At 36.3% G+C, this 23850-nt stretch overlaps 1 protein-coding gene across 4 annotated transcripts in view; it reads left to right on the forward strand.

Annotated features, from left to right (window-relative positions):
• The first annotated feature begins 10311 nt into the window (after positions 1-10311).
• Positions 10312-23850, forward strand: part of LOC149818967 (acyl-CoA thioesterase II) — a 173817-nt gene continuing 160278 nt past the window's right edge. For 3 of the 4 annotated variants that reach the window (XR_016427221.1, XR_016427220.1, XM_089984882.1), the window contains exons 1-3: positions 10314-10433; positions 10713-10805; positions 11892-11959. Coding sequence is in view for 2 of the 4 variants with exons in the window: in XM_089984882.1 (XP_089841008.1) it covers positions 10418-10433; positions 10713-10805; positions 11892-11959 (177 nt within the window). In the remaining 2 variants the exon portion in view is untranslated. Of the gene's footprint in view, positions 10434-10712; positions 10806-11891; positions 11960-23850 lie in introns of all 4 variants that reach the window. The other variant, XM_089984881.1, reaches the window with a different exon arrangement.

The following is a 23850-nucleotide window of genomic DNA, read 5'->3' on the forward strand; positions in this document are numbered from 1 at the left end:
TTAGGGTTTAGTGTTTAGGGTTTATGGTTTTGGATTTAGGTAGTAGGGTATAGGTAGTATGGTTTAGGATTTAGGGTTTAGATAGTATGCATTTATGATTTCGGTAGTAGGGTTCAGTGTTTAGGGTTTAGATAGTAGGGTTTAGGGTTTTATGTGTAGGGTTTAGGATTTATTGTCTAGGCTTTTGGGATTAGGGTTTTAGGTTTTAAGAAGCGATCACGATAACGATATATCAATCGTTGTCGTTGCGAACGATAGTGATACATAATATCACGATTTGACGAGCTTTGTGTTTTAAGTTTTTGGGTTTAGGTATTCAGTTTTAATGTTTAAGGTGATGGGCTTTGTCTATGTGAGCGATATATCCTGTCACAGTTGCAAATCGATATCGCTACAACGATTTGTTTTGATGAGCTTTATCCAAGTTAAGGATTTTCCTATCACAATTTACACAATGACATATAAAAGGCCAAAAAGAGTTTGAGTGTCAAATCCACATGAGATATGCTATCGTGATTTGACTGCTACGTCCTATCACGTTGATTAGTTTTGTAAAAGGTAGATGAAATGACATTTTTTAATTTAATTAATGTATAATGCAATTTATTGGCTCACACTTTTTTAAAACTGGCAGTTAGTGAAACAACGTTTCCTTTATATATGAATGACACGGCACACGAGTTTTAGATGGTGTGGGTTCACTTTGCTTCGTGAACAAGGAATCAACAAGCCGGCGATTTCTTCATAAACGTGTTCATGAATCAAACATATAACCTGCTTCGTCGCAATTGGGGTATCGATATCGACTTCTAACAAATTTTATGTATTCTACAATTAAATTTTGTATAAAAAAATTTATAAGACTATGTATACAAATTATGTAAATATCTCTAGGTTGAAATGAATAAAATTTCAATTTCACTAAACACGATAAATAAGTTCAACTGTTATATAGTAAAAGCAACTCGTTATGTTCAACTTTTATAATTGAAAATCGTAAAAACGATTAACATTGTGTAAAGTAGAAATGTGTTATTCTTTTAACGTGACTTTCTATAAGTGTATAAATCTATTTTAATCAGTGTAGCACACAAATGTCACTGAACAAATAGTTGTAATGATCGACCTTCGTAAATTAATATCAAACAAGCGTTTATATAAGGCTAAAATGATTTGCACAAACATTCATAAACGACGATCACGATTTGTAATGAGGTTTGTCTTTAAGACAATGAGCTTTGTCCAAGTGAACCATAAGTGCCATTGTGATTTACACAATGACGTATGAAGGCTACATACTAATGCGATTTGATTTTATGGGCAGTGTCTATGTCAACGCAATTTCCTAATCGCTTTTATGGGCGATTGGGGTTGAGGGTTTAAGGATTTGGGGTTTTACTACAGTGATAAAAAATGAGTTAAATTCTTAAATACAAATCGATTTCGTTCGCAAATACAAACAAAGACATATCATTTTCGACGTAACTTCGTAACTACATTTCCACATGATTTACAACCACATTCATATAGATAAACTATTAGTATTTAGTTACATTATCAATGGGAGGACAGTTCCATCAAACACATATGTATCTTTTAGAGACTCAGATTTTTATAGAAGAGAGCACCAAAACATCCGTATCGTTTATCGTTGCGTCCTTCTATGTTAAGGATACATCCTCAGCAAGCAAATGAGCTCGAGGAAAAGGGCACCCCACAACACCATTTTCATTGGAATGAGGTTGATTCTTAGAGACTCTAGCATTTATGCGCTCTTGACAATAAGCTTTAAAGGTCAGCAACCATTCCCTTGAAGGAGCTGAAGGGCCACATGATAGATCGCTCACCCTACGTATTTGTCATAAAGTATATCGAAGATTAAACAAATATTTTTCCAACTGAGAAGTATGATATGCAAACAATGTAGGGTCCGACAGTAAGAATAGATCAAATAGATGGACATTTGCATCACCCTCCCTATCTATCAAGCACAGTAGAAGGAACACATAAGAACAAAGAAGAAAGAAAAACACAATGAAGAAGAAGAAGAAGGAGGAGGAGAAGAAAGAAGAAGCTGCACTGCCACAGAAAAGAAAGAGGAAGAGAGGTTAAATAGATTAGGGTTTTAGACCTGAACAATGAGTCGGGTCTGGTAGGGTAGGGTTTTATATATAGATCTATATTAGGGTTTTACATTTTGCAGGGTTTTAGGCATGTGTACAAGCATCAACATGATATGTAGTCTTGGTAAAGTACAAATCCAATTAACTATTGCAAAATGTTATGAGTAAATCGCTATATTACATATCGATATCGTTCACATAGACAAACAAAGACATGTTTTTGTTTAGTGTTTAGGGCTTACTGCTTAGGGTTTAGGGCTTATTGTTTAGGGTTTAGGGTTTAAAAAGCTACCAAGACAATGATATATCTTTGTTTGTCTTTGTTAATGATAGCGATATTAATACCGCAATTAATGAAATTTGTGTTTTAGGTTTATGAATTTTTGGTGGAGGAAATTGGATTTAGGGTTTAGGGTCACGATCTTTGTCTATATGAACGATATAGCCTATAACAATTTACAATTTCATGCTGATTTAAGTCATAGTTGAAAATCGATTTTGCTGTTACACTTTGTCTGATCGCGATTTGTGTTGACGAGCTTTGTCTAGTTAACGATTTTCCTATCGCGATTTACACAATCACATATAAAAGATGTAAAAGATGGTGAAAAACAAATCCAAACGAGACTTGCTATCGTGATTTGACTAATTCGTCCTATCACTTTGATTAGTTTTGTATAAGGAAGATGAAATGACATTTATTAACTTTATTACTGCGCAATGTAATTTATTGACTCTTATTTTTTGGTAACTTAACTCCGCCTGTGTAGTTATACACTGCCGGTCCCAAGCCCGGATAAAGGAGGAGGGTTGCGGTAGGCCTGTGACAGCCAGCATAAAAACTTTGTCATATCCTATGAAAATGAACCAATATGAGAATTTCGTTGGGGCGTTCCCTACTGAGCGACGCGCTGTACTCTCTAGGCCCGGAGGCAGTGATAAATGTGCAAGGGTTGCTAGGTCGTCGCCCAGAAGCGACGCGTCACACCGGCGCCCGGGTGTGGTGTCAAATAGGCAAGGGTTCCCTCACTTTGTTGGACGGGTGGGGGTAAAGAAGTTAGTCCAAGACCATAAAATTAGGTTAGCCACTTGGAACATAGGGTCTTTAACTGGTAAGTTGGTAGAGTTAGTAGATGTTATGTGTAGGAGAAAGATTGATATTTTATGTCTTCAAGAGACCAAATGGGTAGGTGAGAAAGCTAAAGTGATAGAACCTTGGGGATATAAGATTTGGTATACAGGAATAAATAGGAATAGGAATGGAGTAGGGATTGCTATGAGTCGTCAGTTTATAGATAATGTAGTTGAGGTCCGTAGGAAGGGTGATAGAATTTTACTTATTAAATTAGTATTAGGTACGGATATTATTAATATTATTAGTGTTTATGCACCTCAAGTAGGTTTAGATGATTCCATTAAGCATCAATTTTGGGAAGATTTAGATGGAGTAGTACAAGAGACATCTTATGGAGAAAAGCTTTTCATCGGCGGTGACCTTAATGGACATGTAGGCATTAGTAGGGATGGATTTGAGAATATCCATGGAGGCTATGGTATAGGAGAAAGAAATGAAAGTGGAGAAAGGATTTTAGATTTTTGTTTGTCCTATGATATGATCTTAGCAAACACTTGGTTTAGGAAGAGGGAGTCTCACCTAGTAACATTTAAAAGTGGGGTTAATACGAGTCAGATAGATTTTTTCCTACTTAGAAAGAGAGATAGGGGTTGTTGCATCGATTGTAAGGTTATACCAGGAGAAAGTGTAGCTACACAACATAGAGTCTTAATTTTAGATCTTAGAATTAGACAATGCCGCAAAAGGGATAGACATAGGATAGATCCTAGAATTAAGTGGTGGGCACTGAAAGGAGCTAAACAAGGAATGTTTGTAGCGCAGGTAGTTAAGGAAGTTGATTGGTGTCTCGAGGAGGATTCAGAATCAATGTGGAATAAGATAGCGGGTGGTATGAGAAAAGTAGCTAAGGAGGTATTGGGTGAGTCTAAAGGCGGTGCACCACTAGGTAAGGATACATCATGGTGGAACGAGGATGTCAAATTAGCTATTAAGGTTAAAAGAGAGTGTTATAGAAATCTAAGTAAGAGTCGTGATAATGAGAATTTGGAGAAGTATATGATAGCAAAGAAGGAAGCTAAAAAAGTTGTTCGAAACGCGAGGGCTAAGGTATATAAGGAGGTTTATGACAAGTTGGATACCAAAGAAGGCGAGAAGGATATTTATAGGCTTGCAAAGATGAGAGATAGGAAATCGAAGGATTTGGGTATGGTTAGATGTATCAAAGATGAAACGCAAAGGGTTTTAGTCAAAGATGAGGAGATTAAGGAGAGATGGAAAGATTATTTTGATAAGCTATTTAATGATAGTCATGCTCAAGATCTTGGAGACTTCTCCATTCCTTTTCATGAGATAAATCGTGACTTCATGCGCAAGATTCAAAAGAAAGAAATTGCAGAGGCTTTGAAGAAAATGAAATCAAGAAGGGCAGTTGGCCCAGATGGTATACCTATCGAGGCTTGGAAATGCTTGGGAGAGAAAGGTTTAGAATGGTTGACAAATCTTTTTAACTTGATTTGGCGAACAAATAAGATGCCTAATGAGTGGAGGAAGAGTACTTTGGTGCCTTTATATAAGAATAAGGGTGATATACAAGATTGCACAAACTATCGTGGTATAAAACTCATGAGTCATACTATGAAACTTTGGGAGAGGGTGATTGAGTCTAGGTTGAGGAAGGTTGTCATGATATCGGAGAATCAATTTGGTTTTATGCCTGGAAGATCAACTATGGAAGCTATACATCTTCTTAGACAACTTATTGAAAGATATAGAGAGAGGAACAAAGATTTGCATATGGTTTTTATTGATTTAGAGAAGGCATACGATAGAGTACCTAGGGACGTTCTCTGGTGGACAATGATGAAGAAAGGTGTTTCTCTCAAGTACATTAGTATAATTAAAGATATGTATGAAGGAGTAGTAACCAATGTCCGCACTTGTGGAGGGGTGACAACCAATTTTCCGATAACGGTTGGGTTACATCAAGGATCTGCTTTAAGCCCTTTCCTATTTGCGATAGTGATGGATGAGCTTACGAGATCAATTCAAGAAAATGTACCGTGGTGTATGTTGTTTGCTGATGATATTGTTTTGATTGATGAGTCTAGAGCTGGGGTTAATGCTAAGTTAGAATTATGGAGACAGACATTGGAAGCTAGAGGTTTTAAGTTGAGTAAGAGTAAGACTGAATATATGGAATGTCGGTTTAGTAAGCAACGAAGTAGTGATGGGAGTGTAGTGAAGCTTGGTGAGCAAGATATACCGGTGAATGATTATTTCAAATATTTGGGATCCATCATTCAAAAGTATGGAGAAATTGATGGAGATGTAAATCATAGGATAAAGGTTGGGTGGATGAAATGGAAAAGTGCTACTGGAGTGCTGTGCGATCGTAGAATGCCATTGCGGTTGAAGGGAAAGTTTTATAGGACGACTATTAGACCCGCTTTACTATATGGTACGGAATGTTGGGCTGCCAAGAGACATCATATTCAAAAAATGAGTGTAGCTGAGATGCGGATGCTTAGATGGATGTGTGGAAATACAATAAAAGATAAGATTCGGAACGAAGAGATACGTAAGAAGGTAGGTGTTGCACCCATTGAAAATAAGATGCGAGAGAATCGTTTACGGTGGTTTGGACATATTCGGCGAAGGCCTAATGATGCTCCAGTTAGAAGGTTGGAGAAATGGGAAAATATATTAGTTAAAAGAGGTCGGGGTAGGCCTAGGAAGACTTGGATGGAGATGATAGGAAAGGATATGAATGCTTTGAACCTCACCGAGGACATGGCGTTGGATAGAAATGATTGGAGGAAAAGGATTCATGTGGAAGACCCAAAATGAATTTCTTTTTTGGTTCATATCGCTGACCCCAATTGTTTTGGGATGAAGGCGTAGTTGTTGTTGTTTGTTGTTGTTGTTGTATTTTTTGGTAACTGAGGTTATTTGTTTGAATGTTGGCGATCTATGAAACAACACTTCCTTCATATATGAATGACATGTCGCACAAGTACTGGATGGTGTGATTATCCTCTGCTTCATGAATGAGGAATATACAAACCGACGGTTCCTTTATAATCCTTGTGTTCATGAATCGAACACCAAACCTGTTTCTTCACAAATGGGGTATATATATCAATGAAAGAAACAATGACAACTACACAACTAGTGATGGCTATTCAAGCGTATATTGTCTAAACATCATGTCCATTTTCTTCAAAATTCGTCTCTTTTATACCGTTTATGCGATTTGTGTTGTGTATTGTATAATGGAATTTCAATATCGTTTGTTGAATATTCTGCTAATGTCAATGAAACATCCATCAAAAAAGTTGGGGGAAAACTCAGCAAATCACTCCAACACTACAATAATCGGTTGCAAGATGAATTTGCAGAAGGGAACACTATCAATAATTTTGTTCGTATGAAACCACTATCAATTATCTATTTACGTATGCCATGGGTATGTACGTTAAAAAGTTTATATTTATTGCAAACAGACTATATTCGATTTCGTCAAGTATATTAAAAGCAACGCAACAAGCAAAACTAGAAGCATCATCAACCCTTATTTCATGGTATATCGTTTTTCTTTTATGTTTCTTTGGGTTTTTTATTTACTCTTATTGCTTCGTGTTTTAACTTTGCTATTATCACTATTTCGGTCAACAGAGTATCGTACATCGATTGCCATACTCTATTAGATTTCAAGATGGACTACCATACTGTGTTAACGATGATCATTGCGGAGACTTTTGGTCAAGTGAAAAAGTAAGTGAACAAACCTCTTATGCAAGGTTACGGCATAACAATCCTAACACCATTTGTACGATCAATCTGCAAGTATTGGTTCCTACACTCTGGCAATCTAAAAAGCATTGGGTCATATACGCGATGGATTTACATGAAAAACAACTATGGTGTTACAATTCGTTGGACTTACACAATGGTTTACAACTTGACATTTGGTATTTCATAAGATTTCATCTATAAGGGTATCATATCATGTATGATGGTCAAGAATTTACTTTCTTCTGCATTAATCACAGGTCGGTTTCGTCAAAGATATTTTAAGAGTCAACGTTAGCGAGTAAATCTTTCACTTTGCACACGATGCCCCTTTACAAAATAATGGGATTGATTGTGGCGTATTTGTAATAAAGTATATTGAAGCGATATTGGAGACTCAATGTATATCTGTGTTTTACTTAATTTGTTTGCTTTTCGTAACATGGCTAGTACCAAAATTGGTATAGTGATGGTGAGAATGTGGAAGTGAAGGTGGTTGCAACATCAATATTAAGTAGGGTGGTTTTGGAGTTGGTGTTGGTAGTAGTAGGGCAACAAACATTCTACTAGACTACTAGCGAGGATGCTGGTCAGTTGGGTTAATATGGTGATATTGGTGGACTGACAAGTTATGTGCTGATCTTGGTGTTGGCAGAACTAGAGGTGATGGAGATGGTGGCACTGGTAAGTGAATTTTGGTGCTGTATGGATGATTGGGTGCATTTGGTTAGGTTTTGTAGAGTTTGGTGCTGTAAAAGATGATGATAAATGTGAGCTTGTGGTGGCAGACCTCCATTTCAGACTAGACTATGGTATATTCATGCAAGCTCTATACACACATAGCACTAGGGCCAGTTTTGAGAAGGATTGTGTGGGGGTGAGTAAAACCTCTTAATGCAGTTGGGATGCCTTATTGTTAAGGTGCTAAAGATTAACTCCTCTGACCTTGTATCTGCAACACCTATCCAACAATAATTTGGTTGGGTGGTGTAGGTATATTAATATAATAATAACATTAAGTCCTATAATAATAACATTAAGTCCTATATCATTTGCTGACCACCTAATTAAAGCTCAATTTGAGTATTCTGACTCTACCAACAACTGGAGATAAGAAAACAAGTTGATATTTAGTGTGGTGGACATGATAGTTGATTGATATGATCAGACTAATGATGGTAGAGGTAGACCTACTGCAACTGCTGCTTACACTGCATCAGTCTATAGTTCAAAATGTGTAATTTGATATGCATATGCGATGAGCCTATGAGGGGCCAAAGATTCTATACTCATGCCACCAAAATAGGTATTTTTACTAAACTAGTGTGAAAAATGCAAGCAGTGTTAAACCCTCTGTTATTGAGGACTCAATGTATATATTGGTGATACATTACGTTTTTCTTACAGGTTAATATGACTGGATTCCACAAAAAACTATGTAGAAAATTGGCGATGTTTCTAATTACGGAAGATAAATTAACTTAATCGGCAAAAATACCTAAAAGGCAACGAACGACGGGACCCCCCACGCAGGAGTAATTTGATGTGCATCGACTTTCAATAGATTTTATAGACTGTACAACCAAATTTTGTATAAACAATTCTTGTAGACTATGTATACAAATTATGTAAATATCACTAGGTTCAAATATGTAAAATTTCAATTTCACTAAATATGCCAATAAATTAGGCTGTTATATAGTAAAAGCAAATCGTTGTTATGTTCGCCCTTCGTAAATGAAAATCGTTCAAGCGATTAGCGTTATATAAAACGAAAATGAGTTGTTTTCTTGAACGCGACTTTATATAAGTATACAAACATTATTTACAAACATATTAATAAATGGTAAAATCGATTTGCATAAGCAATGAGAGTGCACCTTTACCACGATTTACTATAATTTATTCAGGATGTATATAACAACGAATATCGATAAGGTTAAGCAAGTCAAAAGAATGATTTAATGAATCGCAGTATAAAAGCAATTGCGGTTTGTTATTTGCTTATACTATGCATCAAGTTGTTACTTACCATGCCATTAAAAGAAACGATATGTCGTACATGTGTGTTGACGATAGTGATTTGATTATATCTACGATGTTGTAAAGCGAGTTCAATAGAAATCGCTAAATGAGCAGCGATTTGAATACGAAAATCGCTACCGCAAATACGTAAAAATGTATTTATGCATACACATGTTTTAAAATTCTTTCTAAAAATATCTTACAATTATATACTACAAAACACATAATATCTTATAAATCGATATACATATCACATAATATATTACAAATCGATACGACAATTCAACATAATACCTTACAAATCGATATTACAAAACACATATCTTACAAATTGATAAATATATTACAAATCGATACAAAAATTCAGCATAATAACAAACAAATCGATATTAAAAAACCAAAAAATATCTCACAAATTGGTAGGATGTTACTAAAATCGCGATTTGAAATACAATGCATATACTGAGTGAATGGAGGATACCAGATGGGATAGAGGCCCTTTCTCACATTTGTAAATAAGCATTCTTGTCAACAGGTCCCAGCGTCTTACAAATATCGCTAAGTTTCCGACCATTGAAAGGACAAAATCCACGTGCAATAATAAAATAATGCTTTAATTGCACTCAAGACGACATACGTTCTTCAATAATAGCATGATGACATGGAAAGGTACTCACGACGCTTTAATGACACTGGTTGAAATGTTTGTGCGTCATTGTTTTTTCCATAATGCCTAACGACAACGAAAAAGAAGAGAAGACTATAAAAAGAGATGACTGAGAAATTCGCCTATGATGCCCACCAATGATCGAACCAGTCGATCGTAAACACGAGAATATTTTGTAACACAAGGCAAAAACGAGAAGACGATAATGTGTTGTAAAATAAACTAAAAAACAAGGCGGGAACCTCGACTCGAGACGACAACAAAGTTTGCGTTGTCAAAGGGAGCTTCTGTTACAGCAGATGACGCAAAAGTTTACTACTTAGGGCGAAAACAAAAATGTTTAGACTTTGAAGAGTTAACAAGGAGTTTTTTTGTCTTTTTTTGAACCGTTGTTTTCTTTCTTTTGAATGAAAGATATTTTTGTAATTTTCTCAGACCGTCATTTTATGATGAGCTAGAAAGAGTACTTAAGTCTTTGCAACCATGCTAAGTGATACTGGCACACGGGATACCAGAGCTCTTGTACCTGGCGCGCTCATTAGGACCCCCGAATCTTCGGTGGTGAACACACCACCCACTCCTTTTTTCTGAGTCGTTTTTTAAATACTAATAAAAAAGTTATAGACGGCGTTGGTTCAAAGCATTATATAAGGAGGACGAGGTTTGTTGGGAAAAGTGCCGCCGTCCTCTCTCCTTCGCTTCTTCCCCTCCTGTATTTTTGGTGCTTCCGTCACCATGGATCACGAAGCAGGTCTCTCTCTCTCTCTTTGTCTTAATCGACCTCGCCAAAATTGGCGTGAATATCGCAAGAGAGTAAAGGTTTTAAATCGATTTTGGGTATAATTTAAGTATTTGTTATTCTTCTCTCTGGAATCGGGCGAGTTTCGTTCGAATCCGACAGAGAGGAATCAAGGGATTGTTATGAAATTTCAGTTGATTTTTTTTATTGCAACCCACTGCCCGAAATAACGAGGCCAATCTTTTTTTTCTAAGTTTCTTTTTATTATTTTTTATGCTTTTGGGTGAAAAGTGGTCGAATTTCTGGGGAACGTTCCGTTGTTACAGAGGCTTCCTAGTTCATCTTCGAAGAAAATCGCTGAAGTTGTCCGCTTCAAAAATTACGGTAAGACACGATACGTACTTGTTAGTTCTTTTGCTCTCTCTCTCTCTCTCTCTCTCTCTCTCTCTCTCTCTTTTCCATTGTTGTTCCTCCGAGTTCAATGGATACTAAAACGGTTGAACAATTTTACTGTGAATTTTCAATGAACGAAACCATGATTAGTTTAGATTCTATTGTTATAATGCTGCCACTTTGGATTGCTTCCTGCAATTAGTGCATTTTGTAATTAGGAGACGAGTTGTTGGCAAATCATGGGAGTATCTGTTCGGGACTGTTGTGGTGAAAAATAAGAGTGCAACAGTGCCATTATCGTGTAAAGTTTATTGATCGCGTTCCTGAATTCACCCACTGACTGAATTCCACACGGGAAATAGCAAAGTTGTAGTGGCATGATCCTATTCTTTTCTGTTATTGTATTTGATTTTTCTTTATATAGCTGCAAGTAGCTTTAGTATCTGTTAAGCCAAATCTCATAGCAATTCAATTATTAGATGACCATGGCAGGAGTTTATTCTTCATCATGGGTTGTCTTGGATGCTTTAGAAATTAAAACTATGAGAGGATTTTGTGAGTGTCTCTCTTCAATTTTAGAATCAATCCCCATTTACATACTTCCATGTATGTATGTGAGGTGATTTTCCACCAAGATGACCTGTATATTTTTCACTGATTCCGAAAATTTCTGTCAGTATCAATTGTTTTTCTAGATTTGTGATTGAGATCGTAGTCTATTAATCTAATGTTTAAACTGCTTTGAGTTGCTGGGCAGTGTCCTTCTGTGCCCCATCCACATGTAGCACTGTAAGTTCAGTGAATGATGCCAGAAAGCTACTGGCCTCACTGCTTAAAAAAATGCACATTTTGGTTTTTCTTGGAGAAGTATGAGTAGCCGATAGTTTGAGTCATCTTGGAAATTTATGGCCTACTTGATACAAGCTTTTTAATTTTTACTTTTAAATCTAAGATGGAAAGGTTTTAAAGCCATGTGTTTGTGCGTGTGGACCTATGTGCATAAATTTGTGTATAAGTATTGGCATGGTTGGAACATCATTTAGTTATAACTCTTTTATTTGGCTGCTTTTTCCATAGACCGAGGGGACTACATTGTCCGTGAGGGAGAAACTGGAGATGGTGTTTACTTTATTTGGGATGGGGAGGTACGTCTTTTTTCATTGATATATCTCTTCATAAAGTTAAAGCCTATATTTGGCAGGTACTTGAGCTTGGTTTGTGCTTTACCTCCTGTTATAGGTTCTGTCAAACATGCTTCTTATCCATACAACAACAACTACGCCTTCATCCCAAAACAATTGGGGTCGGCGATATGAACCAAAAAAGAAAATCATTCTGGGTCCTCCACATGAATCCTTCTCCACCAATCATTTCTATCCAATGCCACTTGATACACTGCTTTTATAAATGATGGAATGAGAATGCATAGGCAAGTGGCCAATCATATTTGTTGCAAAATGTGATTTTATTATTATCTTAATAGTTAACATCTCTCCTAGGTGCTTGCGTAGGCCACATAGATGACCTATGTGCAAGCCTATCACCAAGGAGTGCTAGGTGCCTAGGCGTTGGGGAGGAAGGACCAAGTTTTTTTGTGTGTGTAATGTTTAAAACATTATAATCATGTCTTGGTTGTATATTTTCGAACATTTTTTTCAAAATTTTCTTATTTTCATGTTTTTCTATGTTTTTTTTTAATTTTAAATAATTACAGACATTATGGGTCTCTAGGTGATGCATAAGTGCTCAACTAGGTGCCAACCTAGTGCCTAGGGGGGCCAATGCATAGGGTGGCTTAGTGCTTTTTACTACTATTGATAAGCAGCTTATCATTTCATGTTGCATTTAGATTTTTGACCATAGGTTCAGCAATTTCCATGTGGTTGGCTTACTGATTGGGAATATATATGACATTGACTCCGGAAATAACTAAATATTAAAGAATGCAACTGCAAAATTTAGTTTCTCATTGCCAATAATTGTTCTCATTGATGTTTTCCCACCTCCAACACTGTTGTTTAGATAGTTGATATTATGAAAATAATAGGCTGGTTGTAACATTTTTCTAGTTATATATCATTTTGTAAATATGTATAGACTAGGTATTTTTTTAGTCATGCTTTGTACATAGTAGGGGTATTTGAGTCATTTTCTAATTCCTTGCTTTGTAACCTTCATAAAGAAGGTGAACTCTTTACTATGTATATTTTATCTCTTGGTTTGATCCCACCTTTGCTGATGATCGACAGCCACCATAAGGGATATTTATGCCATAGGTAAGGTGTAATTTTCGTCTTTCCATACTTTTTTATGAGTCATTTTCTACTCAACACCAAGCTTTTCTTGCTTTAGTCTGTTCGTATGTTGAATACTTCATTTGTCTCAAAGCTGATCTTCAGCATCAATGGCAACATACTATGATAGAAGAGTTGATGTAGTAGAGAAAATTTATGCTTGGATCTAGGCCAAGCTAAGCGAAGGGAAGAAGAGAATTGGATGCAAGTGGGTATGCAAGGTAAAAACTGGAGTAAAATTGAGAGCATTGAGCGATATAAAGCAAGGCTTGTGGCTAAGAGATATCATCTGTAGTTTGGCATTGATTACGTGGGGACATTTTCCCTGTAGCTCACATGACTATGATTCGTACACTATTTGCAGTTATTGTTGTTAGGCAGTGAATTATGTGGCAATAAGATGTGAAGAATGCATTCCTCAATATAATTCCAAAAGAGGAAGTTTATGTGTAGTTATTATTAAAGTCCGTGTGGGTTGGATCAGTTTGGGTATGATCCAGATCCAAGTATATTATGTGGGCATGTTTATTGGGGCATACTTATAATATTGTTTATGTTGTAGGTTTATCATGTCCATTAAAATTATTGTATCATCTATATAAAGGAAAGCAAATAGGTTACACATTCTCTATGAAAAGACGTGACAGGTTCAACCCAAAGTTACCAGAAGCTTCTTAGGTAGGTGGGAAGCTCGCTTCCCGGAAACTCGCTTCCCGGAAACTCGCTTCCCGGAAACTCGCTTCGGAAGCGCGATACTCCTCGCTTCCGAAACTTCATGGGAAGCTCGATTCCCCCACGCTTCTTCTATGCTTCTCATACACATGGTCTATGCATACTATATACTTTTCTCACGTTTCTTTTCATCTTTTTCTTGTATTTTCTCCTATGCTTTCACTCACTTTTCATGTACTTTCTTTAAATCGGTAACCATCATTGTTAGATTTTAACAAAAATTTAACTCTTTTACAGAAAAATCATAAAATATAAGAATGATCAATTTTATTTTAGTTTTTATTTGTTTCTTGTTTGATTCCATATTGCTTCATTTTTTATTTGTATTTCGCTTTTAAATTGAAACTTCGCTTCCCGCTTCGTATAAATTTTAAAATGCCTCGCTTCCGCTTCCCATATCGTTTCCCGCTTCCGCTTCCTAGTTTGGCAACCTTGGTTCAACCCCAAATTATGCGTCCTCTTCTTCTCCTTCGCTGATTGGTTTTGGTGAGATTTCAAAATCTGACATGGTATTAGAGCACCAGGTTGGATCTAGGGTTTGGTATTGTCTCCAAAAGGCGTAACCATAGAGATCGTTGTTTGATTCAAGTCAAGAGATTTTTCCCTCCCAGGTATCGGTGGTACTCACTAAAAAAAGAAAAAAATGATAACTCGTTATCTCATTGACAAGTTCTCCTTCTTCTTTTCCTATGATTATTTCTTGATTCCTCTTGTCTTTCTCACATTAAATTTTATTGGGTTTCTGTTTGCTTCTCTTAAAATCTTGTTTTCTCTCCATCGAAAATATTCTTGATCTTAGTTTCAAAACCCTAATATTCTAACATTCCCAAATCTCATTTTCTGTTCTCATTTTCACCGTCAGCCCGAAACCCCTATTTTGTCTCAATCTTGTCATGGGTTAAACCCTAATCCCTCTATCTTTCGAACTCTTAATCCGAAATCCCTTTTTGTCAAAAGCCTATCATTGATCAAACAAACACTTGTTGATTTGTCATCAGTTTATTCAGTTCTCAAATATCTGTGTACATTTGTTTTCACTTCATATTGACATGATCAGATTTCTTCCAAAAAAAGGCAGACTGATTGCAATGAAGATTTAAATTCAGTTGTGACAAGATAAACTTTTATTTGAAAGAATCTGAACAGTGATATCACGATAGTGTTTGATCGATCTCTCCATTCTTTTTTATTTCTTTTGAGTTTTCCTGTTTTATATTTTCCTTTTGTTGCCATGGACAACTCTTCAACTCAACTTGGATTGTCATCAAACTTCCTTAGTTAGCTTGTTTCGGAAAAACTAAATAATTCTAATTTCCTAACTTGGAAGGGACAAATCATTCCTTTTATTAGGAGTCAAGATCTCTTTGGTTATCTGGATGGATCAATTCCAGCCCCACCAGAATTTGTCACAAAGGAGGAAAAAGATGCACAAGGGGATACATCTTCCAAGGTTGTTCAAAATTCAGATTATGTTTCTTGGATGGAGAGAGATCAAGCATTGATTGCTTACATCACTTCTACTTTATCACAAGAGGTGCTTATTGCCATTACAGACGACTGCACAACTATGGAATTGTGGAACAGATTGATGCAAACTTATTCTCAGATATCGGAGGCCAAAGTCTTATTCCTCAAGCGTGAATTTCAACTCCTCAGAAAAGCCAGCATATCTATTATGGAATATTTGAATAAGGTGAAGTCCATTACAAATCAACTAGCCATTATTGGATGTGAGGTACAAGATAAGGATAAAGTGAAGCGGACGTTCAATGGTTTGGGGCCAGATTACCATGTATTAGTGACATCTTTGTTATGTTTACATATTTTCCCCACATTTGAAGACCTATGGGAAAAACTTCTGCAGTATGAGATGTCATTGAAGGGCATTGTTGAAGATTCTGATACTCAACCTGATTCTTATGATGTTTTAGCTACTGGATTTTCCTTTGGTCGTGGTCGTGGAGGAAACAACTTCCGAGGAGGAAGGGGTCGAGGAAGATATGCAGGTCCAGGTTTGCTTCCCACGCCTAATATGCCACCCAACTCCAATGCGAATAATCAAAATCAAAAGGCTGTTGCAATGTGTTATTTGTGTAATAAGAAGGGACACATTAAGGCCAATTGCTGGTTCAATCCCCAAAATAAACGAAAGCTTCCAAACATTGAGCCCAAGAAAGAAGACAATGCTGCTAAGGCTGATGGGGATGTGAAACAACTTTTATTGGCTGCATTGTCGGGGCTGTACTTGAAGCAAAATGATCAAGGTTTATGATATGTTGACTCTGGGGCAGCAACCCATGTTACGGGGGATGTTGGTAAGTTCTCGAGCTCAATTCCTTTGGTAAAAATAGTATAGTTACTAGAGATGGATCTCACCATTATATCTCTCATGTTGGAAATGCAACCATTCCTTTGTTGAAATCATCTCTCAATCTACCAAATGTCATCATGCCCTTAATATAAATTTTTTTTTTGTCTTTAGACTTGATGATACAAATTCTTATGTTGAATTTACTCCCTCTTCTGTGCGTGTCAAGGATCCTCAAACGGGGGCAACATTCACTGAAGGGGAATGACAAGGAAATATGTACATCTTAAAGGAAGATCCATATGCTCGTACAAGTCCTGCCTTGAAGCCTTCATTGGAGTCTAAGTCCTTTCAGACTTCATCATCTTCATCATGTCTTGAGTCTGTCTTTAGTCTTTCTAAATGTAATAAGCCAAGTCTTTGGCATGGTCGACTTGGTCATTGTAGTCGTCATTTTCTTGAGAAACTTGCGTCAAGTAAGTTAATTCCTAAGTCCAGTTTGACTCTTGAAGAAAATGATAAAAAGTGCTGAAAGTTGTCAAATATGTAAGAGTCTAACCACAACGTGGCACCATCAATAACTTCATAATCCACTTGAATTGCTTGAATAAGTCGTTAAAATGGTTTCAATAGAAAAGTAGATGGAACCATGACCAAACAGATTAAGAGATACAAAGGCAATATCCAAAAATCATTGCCAACTTAAGCTGAATATGATCCAAGCAGTTCAACAAAGCATTCTCCACAGACCGGAGCTACTTTTTATATCAATAAAGAACAAAAGGCACTACCTGTCACCAATCTAAATTCTCTATTATTATTTCCCTTTCTGCAAGTTGGTTGGTCTGTAATCTCAAATTAAATGCCTATGCATTGGCCACCCAGCCTAAAATACAAGACAAGCAGTGCAACAACACCAGCAACAAGGAATTTGAAGAGCAGAAATGTAACCAGACTTTAAATATCGACCATATCAAAGGGATGAAATCCTCCCAGCCGGCATTCTTCTGTCTATTTCGTGAATACACAAATTTTTGTAGTGTGACGTGTACATATGCAATTGTGGCATACATACAGGAAAATATAATTGGGTACATGTGCCCGAGGTGTATATTATGTTGCGATTATTTCTTGAAGTCGAGTTTGTGTTTATGGGTCGCTCCCTTCGCGAACTAGGTTATAGTGAACTAATATGGGCTCACGCGTGTGCTCAGGCGCCCCCCCCCCCTAATGCTTAGTTTGGTTGGAGCATCATCATTGATAGTCTCATATTATTGAAAAAATAGGGTGAACGTTTATATTCATGATGTACATGCGATTGGGGGTGGTTTGTATATAACTGTTTATCGATACATGACACGTGTGTATGCAATTGAAATATACGTATGAATGTTTGATGTGATGCATGCATATATCAGTGTGGCATACATACAAATATTTGATATGTTTGCATGCGTAAGCCAGTATGGCATACCTATGAATGTTTGAACTAATACGTGCATATGCAAGTGTGGCATATGTACGAATGTGTGTTAAGATGAGTATGTAGGTAATTATACATACATGTGAATATTTGTTTGATGTAAGTTATACGGATGCACTTGTGGCATATGTACAAATATATGTTTGATGTAAGACATACATATATAATTGGTATATGTATGAATACATGTTGTATATAATGGTTTATATGGGAAGAGCTGGAATGTATGATGCATGCACTAGAAATTTTAACTGCATAAGACTAATTGTATGCATTATAAGGTAACTGCATAGGCCAAGATACGCAGAGATGGTGAATGTATACCTATAATTACATTATATTCGTTCTGCTGTGAATTTATAGGTATTGAAGCCAAATGATCCTTACGAAGATGAAGTTTCATTGTTTGTATTTGACATTTACGAATGTGACAAATGGTGGATGATAAATGTGGTGTACGTATGTAATTACGACATATGTATAGAAAATATGTTTATGTGTGTGTGCTCGAAGTATATATTTTTTTTGCACTCATTTTTATGAGTCGAGTCATTGTTTGGCATGTTCCCTTCGTGAACGGGTTTCTAATGGACTAATATACGCTCACTCTTGCACTCAGGCAGACCCCCTAGTGCTTAGTTTGATTGAAGTGTTACCATTGGTAAGACCTTGTATTATTGAGAAAATAGAGTGAATGATGATATTTATGAGGTACATGCGATTGGGGTGGGTTGTAAATAACTGAGTGTCGATATATGATACACACATATAATTGAAACATATGTGCGAAGACTTGTGTGTATGTAATTGAGGCTGCATACAAATGCTTGTGTGTTGTGGTATGTGCGTATACAATTTAGGCATACTTGTGATTGCTTATGTGATGCATGTATTTATGTACACTTTCAAATGCAAAAGTGATAAGTATTGACCAAAATGAGAATATGTGCTCCAATTTCTTTTACAACAAGATGAACTAGCAGGCTGCGATAGCAATCTTAATGCAAGACGTTGAAGAAGAGGTGTTTCTGATCCAAATGTTGACTACCATGTGCTAGGATCTATATTATCCTCCTCTCTCGCAAGTAATGCCGGTCCATATAATCTCGAAAATAAAATTTTTTCAAACTCTTGTGTGACTTGATTTAGAAGATATGCTTCTGGAAAAAGTCTTATCATACACATATTTCTCTGTATTTATAGCTCTGGGTCTAAATTTGAAGGGACACAACCAATAACACATGTCTGCTACTTTTTGCATAATATTTTGGATTAAGAGAATATGCCATGCAATGCAAAGGAGTGCTGCTCTTATCCCATCTTCTGACTAAAATTGAATGGATATGGTTAAAAAATTCTGAATCATCCAATGCAGGATTTTTTTCTTCATGTTTGAAAACTACTTGTATTTTTTCAATCATATTATTCGACATTTCATAAACTCTGTAAAGCATGTGCTCATCTTTATCAACTTATCTCAACATTTCTCAAATAGGTTGCGTAAATTGAAGGAAGTATACCACTCTGTCCCAAAACTCATCATCAACAATAAATTTCTTAATTTCTTGAGCCTTGACATCATGATCAGCATGATAAAATGTTCAATTTTTATCAGTCATCATGCTAACCAAAGCATTCTTCACTTTTTTAATCCTCTTCACCATCACAATGATGGACGCAAAACGTGTTTCGGCGACCTTCAACAATTTCATGTCATAATGCCTATTAAATATAGCATTAGCACGATAGTGGTTAACAACAAAATTCAAAATGCTTTTGACATTTCTTTCTAAATCTTAAATCCATGAACATAAAGCATATGTTTTTGAATTTTCTTTGGGGTTGCAAATGCTCTTTAGGGTCAAATTTAAATTGTGTGCTACACCGGGAGTCCAAAAAATATGAGGGTACTCACTCTCCAAACTCAACGTTGTACTTTTACAAACTGGAGCGTTGTCTGTAATGATTTATACTATTTTTTGAGCACCCACTTCTTTTATAACTTCTATAAACAACCCCTTCAAATACTTCACATTTTTATATTCTCCAGATGCATCAACTGCTTTCAAGAATACTAGGCCACTAAGCGAACAAGCAATGAAATTGATCAGTGGACGCCTTTGAATATCCGTCCATCCATTAGAAACAATAAAAACTCCATTTTGCTCCCATGGATATTTTTTAATCTTCCTTTTAATTCTATCAATAAAAGAGCTTCAAAGCCTTTTGAAATTCTTTATTCTAATGTTCAGGGACCTGCTCCCGTTTACTCTACTTCTGACAACCGATACTATGTTATTTTTATTGATAGTTATCCTCGTTACACTTAGATATTCTTTATGAAACACAAGTCTAAAGTTTTCTGCCTATTCTGCAATTTTCATGTTTTTTTTCAAAACCCCTTTTCTACCAATATCTTGCATTTTCAATGTGATGAAGGTGATGAGTACGTCTTAAATGACTTTATTGATTTTCTCTAAAGTAATGGAATAAAGTGTAGAGTGTCTTGTCCATATACACCTCAACAAAATGGGATTGCTGAGAGAAAGCATAGACATATTGTTGAGACTGCCATGAGTATGATGCATGACAATAATCTTATCAACTTGTGGACAAAAGCGTTTCATTCGACGATTTATATTATAAATCGCCTGCCCATGACAGTTTTATAAAATAATTCTCCATATTTCTTGCTTTTTGGAATTCATACTGATTACAATGCTCTGCGTGTTTTTGGATGTACTTCTTATGTCCATATTGATGAATCCTTTAGAAATAAATTGCAGCCAAAGGCTTCTAAGTACATGTTTGTGGGATATGCAGATGATTATAAAAGGTATTGATGCTATGATTTTATAACTAGATGTGTTAGAATTTCAAGAAATGTTGTTTTTGATGAGAATGATTTTGGTGTTGCATTTTTCAATCTCTGCCAACGAATTCTCAGAGTAGAAGTTTATCATCCATGGCTGAATGCAAATTTATTTGCGAGTATCAATGGTGGTTGTTCATCCTAGTGTATTCAGGAGGCACAATCTGTTGATAAGGATGATATCAACCCAAGTCAAGTAGGCTTATCTTCGTCTGGCGTTCAAGAAGATGAAGCTTCACGTGTTGAAGAAGGTGCATACATGCAACCACCTCATATTGATAAATTCAAAGGGTATATCTATGTGAGAAGAGGAAAAGGTTCTCCTCTTATTCAGAATGTAGAACAAGATATTCATGTGACTGAAAGTAACGTGAGGAGGTTAGCTAGAATCAAACATCCTATTGAGAGGTGGGTTAGCTATGAAAACTTTTCTATGAATTTTCAGCTTTTTCTATCTCAGATTGAGAAGCATGATGTACCCATGACATTTTATCAAGCTGTGCAATCACATAAATGTATTGAAGCCATGAATGAAGAAATGGAAGCCCTACATGAATGCCAAACATCGAAAATGGTTCTCAGACCTACTGATAAAAATGTTGTTGATTCGAAATGAGTTTACAAAATTAAGTACAAACCTGATGGCACCATAGAGCGATACAAGGCCAGACTTGTTGCAAAGGGGTTCACTCAGGAATATGGTCAGGATTATGATGAAACCTTCAGCACTGTTGTTAAGATGAGGACAGTAAGAATTGTATTATCTTTAGCTGTTGATCATGGGTGAACATTGACTCAATTGGATGTCAAAAATGCATTCCTTTATGGAGATTTGAAGGAAGAAGTCTACATGGAGCAACCTCCTGGATATGCTGAAGGAGACCCAGGAACACATGTATGTAGACTAAATAGAGCCATCTACGGTTTGAGACAGGCTTCACGCTTGTGGTTTGAAAGTTTTTCCTTGAAAATACAAAAGTATGGGTTTTGCCGATCTCTCTTGGATCATTCACTATTCATTTTCAAAGGTGGAGGTACAATTACCTCGTTGGTATATGTTGATGATATCATTGTTACAGGAAACTCAGAGAATCACATTGAAGAAATAAGGGGACTCTTGAGTCAGAGGTTTAAGATAAAAGATCTTAGAGATTTGTGATATTTCCTTGGGGTTGAAGTGGACAAAAAGGATGATTACTTGACCCTAACGCAACACAAGTATACATTGGATTTGTTGAGAAAGTCTGGCATGAAGGATTACAAGCCTTTATCTACTCCAAGCGTTTTACATCAAAAACTTAGTTCATAGGATAGAGAGCTCTATATGGATCCTACAAGATATCGAAGTATGGTTGGCATGCTTCAATATCTTACTTTTACTCGCCCTGACATCGTTTATTCAGTCAACCAAGTCTTACAGTTCATGCATGAACAACAAATAGGGCACATGGATGCAGTCAAGAGAATATTGAGGTATTTGAAGGGTACAGTTGGAGATGGGTTTCTATATAAGAAAAATTAGAAAAATAAAAGTATGCATGGCATTATTGTCAACAGTGATGCAGATTGGGGAGAAGATCCTGATGAAAGAAGGTCTGTTTTGGGATATTGCATTTTTCTTGGGAAAAATTTGGTGTCTTGGAGTAGCAGAAAACAGAAAGCAGTGGCTAGATCAAGTACCGAGGTTGAATATCGATCGATGGCTGCGGTGACTGTTGAAGTTACTTAGACAAGGCACTTGTTGAATGAGTTGGGGGAACTGATCTCAAAATCTACTTTACTATGTGACAATCAGAGTGCCATCAAAATATTGTTTAATCCTATTTATCACAATAGGACAAAGCATATCGAGATAGATCAACACTTCATCCGGCAAAAGGTTGAAGACAAAGAGATTGAACCTCACTTCATTTCTACAGAAAATCAAGTGGCAGATTTATTTGCAAAAGAACTGACAAAGAACAAATTTTGGCTTTTAAAGGACCAGTTGTCCATGGTACAAAACCATGCACAACTTGAAGGAGGCTATTAAAGTCCGTGTGGGTTGGATCTGGTCGAGATCCAAACTGTATATTATTTGGGCAGGTTTATTGGGGCATACTTGTAATATTGTTTATGTTGTAGGTTTATCATGTCCATTAAAATTATTGTATCATCTATATAAGGGAAAGGAAATAGGTCACACATTCTCCATGAAAAGACGTGACAGGTTCAGCTCCAAATTCTGTGTCTTGTTCTCCTTCGCTTATTAGTTTTGGTGATATTTCAAAATCTGACAGTTATTACTTTGTATGGTAGATTCAGAAGAGAGAGCTTGTTGGCTTTGTAGAGCATTTGTATGTCCTCAGACTGGTGTAGATATGGAGTTGCCAATAGATAATATTAAATCAACCAAGCTCAATTCAATGAATAAAGTTTAGGTTCGGTGTAAAATGCAAATTTGGTCACTTGAGCACATTTTGGTCTTGCCTAAGATGTCAAAATTGCTATATTTTCCCTTTTTCACACAACAAGCTCAAAGTATCACGGGATTGGAGGAATCACACCTGGTTATGCAGCCGTTAGAAATTCTAGCATAGTTCTAAGGCTTCTTTCCTCATGATTCGTGGTGGTGATGTGCTCATGTGTGTCATAATGCATATAGTTCTCTCTCTCTCTGTCTTCTCTTTTCTAAGGAAGTATCCAACATTATAAATGATTCTAAGCTTCCAAAAACATTTCTTCTCCTCTCTTCCATGTTCTAAAACCCTTTTATAACATTTCTCCCTAAATTGTTTAAAAACTTTGATAATTATCATTAACAGCTGGATTTTGCCTTTATCCCCTACTATAGTTCCCACATTGGCCCAAATGAATCCCAAAAACCTCACTTTTTTCCAAGTAGCAAAATGTGGGAGAGACTCCTAGATACCAATTTTATGAAAATAAAATAAAAATGTAAGTATTTTTTCATATTCTTCAAGGATTTACATACTCCCTGGTGAAGACACTCTCATCAGGGTGCCTCATCAATCCCAGACTCCATAAGAAAGGGATGATTTATTATTTCAGGTAAGAATTACATAGATAAGTTTCTGGTAACTAGTTGGCAAAAAAAGAAGCGGTAATAATGGTCATGTGTGAAATAGCAAGGACAAAGAGAAAAGGCAGTTGATCTTGTCCCTCTTCTTTTCTTCTCTCCTTCTCTCTCTTGAATAAAAGGACCAATCAGATCAACAAGGTCTGAAATCTGAATCTACATGGTGACGCATAGAGAAGATAACCATCAATAACAACTGATATCAAGCTGTGTGGTATGCTAATGTCATCTGTATGGTATGTCCTGATAATATGGGAGGGAGGTCATC

The sequence above is a fragment of the Nuphar pumila genome, chromosome 13, assembly GCF_984573655.1.
Source record: "Nuphar pumila chromosome 13, dmNupPumi1.hap1.1, whole genome shotgun sequence".
In the NCBI taxonomy this organism is placed as follows: domain Eukaryota; kingdom Viridiplantae; phylum Streptophyta; class Magnoliopsida; order Nymphaeales; family Nymphaeaceae; genus Nuphar; species Nuphar pumila.